The sequence below is a fragment of the Mastomys coucha genome, unplaced genomic scaffold (genome assembly GCF_008632895.1).
Source record: "Mastomys coucha isolate ucsf_1 unplaced genomic scaffold, UCSF_Mcou_1 pScaffold22, whole genome shotgun sequence".
NCBI lineage: Eukaryota > Metazoa > Chordata > Mammalia > Rodentia > Muridae > Mastomys > Mastomys coucha.
This window is the reverse complement of record NW_022196905.1, coordinates 221,926,062-221,933,793: the sequence shown is the minus strand read 5'-3', so window position 1 is coordinate 221,933,793 and position 7,732 is coordinate 221,926,062. Positions and strand designations below refer to the sequence as shown.

Below are 7,732 nucleotides of genomic sequence, written 5' to 3'. Positions count from 1 at the left end.
TATCATATACATCAAATTTTGTACTGGTAGTTGTCCAATTAGCTCATTAAAATTGTAACTTAATTATATTGAAATAATATAATTCAGAAATTATTCAGAAAGAGCACAGCCTTGAAGAAGAGAGCTTCCTATGTGCATTAGACAGGGCTGTCTGCAGGAGTGGATCCAGTAGTGTGACCCTCTGGAGGAGTGGAGCCAGCAGTGTGACCCACAAGGTAGGGGACTGCCTGGGGGTCAGTAGTGGCTATTCACATGCTGCAGAGGCTGAGAACATTATAGATGCTTATTCCATGAAGCTGACTTCTCAGCGTTCAAAAAGTTTGTGCTGAAGGCCTGGGAGGTTCCTGGAGTTTCATGTGTCTTCTGTCCACGTTGGGATTCTAAAGAGGCCATCAAAGGATGGTGTTGGTGGCTGTAACAACACAACATCCGCGATGCGGTATGGGAAAGCAGGCAGCAAACACCTTTTGCCTCAGCCCTCTTTACACCCAGGCTACATGCTGAAAGGTTCTGTTCACGTTGAGGGAACATCTCTCCTTAGCTAATCTCTTCTGGAAATGCTTTCATGCATCTGCCTGAAGCATGTATCTTAGCTGACTCTAGATCCTATTCAAATTGACAGTTGAGATTAGTCACAGCACTGGCCCCCTAGAACAGAGATATGTTCATGTAATATTCTTTACTGGACAATAATTCATGTCATGAAGGCAAGAAATTATGCATTTCTGAATTTTATAATGGAAGTGAGGGGAAAAAAATTCTCTAATTTCTGACCGTGACGCTCTACTGCTTAGTTATTTCCATGTTGAGAATTTCCCTCTGAGTCCATTATTCTTAGTTATTTGAGAAATAAAAAGTCTCCTGTAGGTCAACATTGTCTTAGGGTAACCGTTCTTCCTATTACCCTATGAAGAGCTGATTTGAACTCTTTGTTTCTTAAGCTGTAGATGACTGGATTGAATAATGGAGTTAGGATAGTGTAGGATACTGATATCAGTGCATCCTGGCTCGAAGAGTAGCCGGACTTGGGCCTTAGGTAGATAAAAGAGGCACATCCATAGTGCACTATGACAACAATGAGGTGAGAGGCACAGGTGGAAAACGCTTTGTACCTGCCCAGCGTGGAAGGGAACTGGAGGATGGCAGAAATGATGTGGATGTATGATACCAGGATCAACAAGAGAGGGATAACCAGGACCAGTGCGCAAAGCAGGAAGATGGTGATCTGAGTGGAGTGGGGGTGGTGAGATGCCAACTGGAGCACAGGAGAGATGTCACAGAAAAAGTGGTGGAGTTGATTGGAAGAGCGGAAGGGTAGACGAAACACCAGGGATGTGATTGTCTGTGCCACAGCGAAGCCACAGACACACGCGGCAGCTACTAGCCCCACACATACCCTGTGTCCCATGAGCACCGTGTAGCGCAGAGGGTGGCAAATGGCCACGTAGCGATCGTAACCCATGGCTGCCAGCAGGAAGGAGTGGGAACAGCCAAGGAAGAGGAAGGTGAACATTTGGATGGCGCAGCCGAGGAAGGAGATGCTCTTCTTCCGAGCCAGCAAGTCAACAAGCATCTTGGGAACAATGACGAAGGTGTAGCAGGTCTCAGAACAGGACAGGACAGAAAGGAAGAAGTACATGGGCGTATGGAGGGCTCGGTCTAGCACAATGGTAGAAACAATCACAGCGTTGGTGCTCAGTGTGAACAAATAGAGGGACAGGAAGACAGCAAAGAGCAGCAGCTGCAGCTCAGCCAGAGACGAGAAGCCAAGGAAGACAAACTCTCTGACCACAGTTTCATTTACACACTCCATGGAGGCTCTATCATCAGCGATCAGCCGCAGATGGGGAGGGGGCACGGAAGGAATCCTTATGGCCTACAGAAGCACGGGAGACTGACAGCCGTACACTGTCAGCATGCGCTCCCTGGCTTTACCCTTAAACTTGCCATTACTCCTCCTTCCTGTTTGTCCAAGAAATGAAAGTTCCAGATCAAGCTGTTGTACATCAGACGTTGTTTTCACGGTAGTTCTGATAACACAGCCCCGAAGTTCTTAAATTTCTGATGGAACTGTACTTTAAAATATTTATTTATTTTATGTTTGAGTGCTCTATCTGCATGCCAGAAGAGGGCACTGGATCCCAATATAGATGGTGGTGAGCCACCCTGTGGTTGCTGGGAGTTGGACTCAGGACCTCAGGCAGAGCAGACAGTGTGCTGAGCCATCTCTCCCCTGAACTGAACTTTTATCTTCAGTCTGTTGAAAAGGCTTGAGTTTGGATCCCGAGCACCGCAGTACTCATCCATCGGCTTTACTGGTATCTACACTCTCTCGAGGAAATCTTCCCATAGCTACACAACAAGCTGCCTAAATTGCCCCACTTGTCTACAGTTTCTGCAACACTTGCTGGTTTTTCATTCTCTGTAATCTAAATTCCTGATTTTAGTTTTTCCACAATATGTACTTACATATTCTTTTTTTAAATCCAAAATTTATTATATGTTTTAGTTTAGTTTTAAATACAGTACCTACATATTCTTATTGCCTCGTTGTTTTGTAGAGAGAGCCGTAAGTTCTACCATCTCATTCAGACCCTTATCATGGTGACCCTTTCTTCTGTATTTTTATTTTGCTCCAAAGACAAATTTTGGCACATTGTTTTCTTCTTATTTATTCCAAGACAGAATATTCTATCTACAACTCAGTTCTGTCGTCCCTCAGAGAAAACCTCAGTCTTTCTAGAGGATTCTGGCCAACTTTTTCCACTTCCCTCCACTCCCTTGAAGTTCCTCCCTGAGTGCCCACACTGTCCCCTGATGGCAGATTAATCTTCTTATGTATAAACTGTATTATAACATTAATCCCCTCATAAAATTTTATTCTTGGCTATTGCATGGTTCAAAGTCTTTACATATCTCCCAGTGTTTCATTTGAGAAGCCGGAGCCGCTTACCGTGCTCTTCTGAAGTTGTGTATCCCACAGGACAGGAAAGAGGAATGCTATGCATCCTTGCCTCTGCTTGTTTAAGTTAGCGTACACATGTTCTTATTTACAGATGCTTTGTAGTTAGGCTTCATTCAAATCACACACTCACCAAACCTTTCGGTAATTTCCAGTAAAAGGAATTCTTTCTTCCTCAGAACTCACATGGGCATTGGATGAAAAGCTTGGCTTGACAGTCTCTTAATTTTGAATTGAATCTGTATTGGATTGTTCTGCTAGCTTTTTTCACTACATTTTGTACCCTTGAGGGAAAGATATGAAGTTGATAAAAATTGACAAATACATGCAGTTTTCCTGTGTGTCTATGATCACATAAAAGACTTAACGGCTTCTCAGCAAATCATTATTAACTCTTCTGCAAGGCTAGGCTGCTGTGTCGTCGCTGGCCTCAGTTCTGGATGGGCTCTTACGAGAACCCAGAGTCACAGTGTCCTCAGAGTGATTTCTTCTTGGGCATGAGGATGGCTTAACATCAATTCATCTTAAGGATTTATGTGCCACATGATCTTGGTGTTACCCATTCAAACCTTAAAGGCAAATCTTAGTTTAGAAATTAGGAAAAAGAATGGAAGGGATTCTGGGTTTACAGTTACATTGTTTAGAGTTATTCTGAAGCTTGAGTGCATTTGCTGCGCTCTGGTACATAGGAATCAAAGGAAGTGAGAAAGGCAGAGTAAATATATTTATGTATCCATCCTATTTAAAAACAATTAAAATTATTACCTTAACTACTGTTAATAATAAAGAGTTCAGCAATGTAGCCTACCTTAGGAGAGAGCTCAATAGAAGCTATCAAATAGTAATGAGAAATACTAAGCTATGTGATTACAATAATTTTCAGACACTAGATATGCAGTACTAATAAATATATAAACAGGTCCTGGTCCAGCATTTATGTAACTGGGTACAGCATTTATGAAACTGGACACTATTTAGCAGCTATAATTTTAATTCCAGCAGAAAAATAGTTCCAGCGTGCATGATGGCTTCTCATTGCTTCTGGAGGAGAGCTGTCTTATGTTTGATTTTTTTTTGTTTTTATAATTGTTCTTAACACCCTTCAAACCTGTGAAAGGGACAGATAGCCTCTCCTCCCCTACCTCCTTTTCTGGTTACTTGCCCAAAGCCTCACATAGAGCAATTTACTGACTAAGAGTTTGGTAAATCTATTTTCCATTCTAACTCCAGTTTTTAAACTTCTAGGCCTGCTAGTGAATTTCTGCATACTCTCATGCAAAGCTAGATAACACAGGAGTAAGATGCGTTTTGAGTCCTGACAGGTTTAGGCTTTATTTCTGACTCTGACTTGTACTGATGTAAATTCTGTAACTCTGATTTTTTAACTGTTTTGGTGAAATGAGCAATTCATGCATCTCAAGGCTAGTGGGGGTTAATAGGGATTTTATATATCTCTATTATTTTAAAATCATATACAAGCACATCTATATGATCTATACAACACACACACACACACACACACACACACACACACACACACACACACACATTTTACCTTGAAAGTTAATGCATGCTGGAGCTGGAGCCAGGGTCCAAACAAATTTTAGCAGCTGTCCTTTCTATAAGCTCCTTCATCAAGGACAATGAGAGGATGCTGCCTTCTTGTCTAAACAAAATTTCAGCATGGAGAGGGGAGGTGGGCATGAAGGACCACCGTAAGCTAAGGAGGTATTCCCAACTAATAGGTGATGGAAGAAGGGAGATGGGTATGAAGGACCACCCTAAGCTAAGGAGGTATTCCCAACTAATAGGTGATGGGAGAAGGGAGGTCAGTTTTCTCTGAGTGTGTGGCCTGTGGTGGGTGGCCTGCTCTCCAGGGAGGATCACACATTCAAGAGCACGAAGTGGACCTGATGGGTTCAAGAAAAGACAGTGGTGTGGGCTGGGAAGAGGAGACAGTTTGTGGAGGCTAGATAAAGAGTTGAACATAATCAAAACGCATTGTATGAAATTCTCAAAGAACTGATACAAAACTGAGAAAGGGTGGAGTGGGATGGCTGGCAGCTTTGGGAGGAATATGCTCATTACTTTTTGCACTTTTATTGGTTTAAAACCAACATTGGTAGGACAAGCTCGGTGACTAGTCTTCATGGCACTGGCTAATCCCCATCACTTACATAAGGGGCTTTAGGAAGCCAGAGCTGTAAATGTTACAGCCAGGGCCGATCATAAGGGAGGTTGAAGATAGTAAGGGCAGAAAGCAGGATTAATAGCATTAGCATGGATTGCTCTTTTTGGCTGACTCTTGAAGATCTCTCTCTTTGCACAGAAGTTTTTCTTGTATTTTATAATCCATTTACCTCTTCCCGATGCATTTCTGCCTGTGTTCTTGCCTGTTTGTAGTCTGTATTTCCAGAACGCACGGTTTTCTTACACTTTTCATCTACAGTTATTTGTACATGTACTGAATTATCAAATCTGTGTTAAGTTGTGCAATTTTTTCCTAAATATTTCCTAGCACCTCTCTTTGCAGAAAGTTTATTACTTAACTTTTCACAGTTAAAATGTTATAGAGTGATTTGCCGAATTAAACCAGAATTGAATGAAGAGATCTATGTAAATTTAAGCAGAGCAGCAATTAAGTTAATTTAGAACAGGTCTGGAATTCATATGCCTAGTTTTGTAGAAATTCACTTCAAGGTTAACTATTCCTGACTAATGTTGTTTGGAACCTGCGTCTGTAAATGTTACAGCCTTTAAATGTGGCTTTCTTTTCTTTTCTTTTCTTTTTTTTTTGTTATTGGCTCCACTCTAGGTTAGACCCATCATCCTTCTTTCTTTCTTACCTGGGATATGAAAACCTATGTGTTGCTGGAGGTAGATGTTTAATCTTGTTTCCCAGTGTTAGTGTCAGCTGAAGGAAGATGTCAGCTATCCATGGATGAGCTCCTCTTTTCCTTTTTCTATCCCTTAGGAAGGCCAGTGACACAGAGGCACCAGGAACAGAAATCACATTAACTGCTAGAAGAGGAAGTACAAGGTGGGTTAAAGTCTATTACTGTCTACTTAGAGGGAGATATGGAGTCATAGTCTGGAGTCTGAGACCCAGGCCAAAACACATGCAACCGACCTTCTCACGTCCTCTTATATTAATTGGCCAAGCATCGCAGTCACGGCTAATAGTGACCATAAAGTAGTCGCTTCATTCTTGGCAGTACAGGTGTTCAGTGGGTCTCCTGACGCCAGCGTCATTGCCAGGAGAGGCTGCACTGGGTTTAATTAACAGCTTGCTTGGTTGTGGGAAACAGACACAAGTCACCAAACATTAAGTTGCTCAAAATTAGGCTCAGGCATCAGGGCTCAGGGCATAGAGTCCTCTGAGCCACTCTCAGATGCAACAACTTTAGAAAACTTGCTCAATCTTAATTTCTATGTTTGTAAAGCTACAGAAGAGAAGATTTATGCACGCAATGGAGCGTTCTAATCTCTAAGTTAATGTTGTAACTCTACTCCCTCAGACAAAAACTAATAACGCAAACAGGAAACACTAAATGCATGCTGAGTGCTGGAAAAATGAGTGATGGAATAATCTTAATGACATGAACAACTCTAGTCTGAGCATCTCCACGCCCTCTGGCTGAGGCTGATCCAGCGCTCTCACTCCGAGCCACAGCTGCTAGTCCACTCCGCTCTCACCCCGAGCCACAGCTGCTAGTCCACTCCAGTCCTCCCGGCCCAGACTCAGCTCTCTTCATGAATCTGACTCAGCTTTATCTGGACACACAGCCCAGCTACATGTCCAGTCCCAGTTAGGATTGGATTTTCACCCTGTGTCCTCCATCCTCGTTTCCCCTCCAGGCCCAGAGAGGAGTCACAAGTGTGATGATCTCTCTTGCCCCAGGTCCAGCCTGTATCAAGATCTGTGTGCTCTTTTTGCTGAGTCTGACCAAGGTCCTCGGACTTGCTCTATCCTCCAATTTTTCCTTATGGTTGTTAACCTTTGGCTCTTACAGTCTTTCTGCCTCCTCTTCTACAGTGAGCCTTGAACCTTTGGAGTAGGAATAGGGTATATATGTTCCAGTTAGGGCTGAACATTCTACAATCTCTTATTCTCTATACTTGTTCAGTTATAGGTCTCTGTGTTAATCACCATCTATTGCAAACCAAAGTGTTGAGCACATGTGCCTTAATATATAGATGAAATGATAAATCATGAGGAATTGGTTTAATACTTATGTTCATTTAGTAGAATAATGGTAATATATTCTCTTCTAGAGTCTGTGATCTGTTTAGTCATAGGTTCTTGGGCCAATAGTGGTGCCAGGTTTCATCTTGTGTAGTGGACCTTAAACATGATCAAAGTGGCACTAGTTACCTCCACAACATCCATGCCACTATTGTGCCAGTGAGCAAGTCCTGCCAAGCCAATCATTATTGTTGCCCACAAGGTTTACATCTTTGTACGACTGGTGATTACTTCCCCCTCTGGCAGCACAATGAAAGCTAGCTAGGAAGATGAAGCTGCTAGGACAGTGCCAGCTTGATTTTTCCCGGTCCTATGACTCAGGTATGTGGTGTCCTCAGCAATATAGACTTAACCATCAAGTTCTGGGCAGTAACCAGGAACATCGGAAGCCATCTATAATGTTTGGTGGTCTACTGGGCACTAACTACAAAAGTATCTCCTTCCCAGGCCTGGTCTAGTCATTAGTTCTCTAGTTACATTACAGGACGACTGCATTTTATCTCTTTCTGTGTTCGTGGACTGAA

The 7,732-nt window shown here is 42.6% G+C and overlaps 1 protein-coding gene across 1 annotated transcript; it reads right to left on the bottom strand.

Annotated features, from left to right (window-relative positions):
* Positions 1-776: 776 nt before the first annotated feature.
* LOC116069681 (olfactory receptor 10K2-like) lies at positions 777-1,860 on the bottom strand. The gene has a single exon (XM_031340518.1). It carries the CDS (start codon positions 1,811-1,813, stop codon positions 869-871), a length of 945 nt encoding a protein of 314 aa, XP_031196378.1. The 5' UTR covers positions 1,814-1,860; the 3' UTR covers positions 777-868.
* Positions 1,861-7,732: the final 5,872 nt, after the last annotated feature.

What these genes read in the sequence shown, in the direction of transcription:
- LOC116069681 (XM_031340518.1), bottom strand. Translation starts at nt 1,813, where the DNA reads ATGGAGTGTGTAAATGAAACTGTGGTCAGAGAGTTTGTCTTCCTTGGC.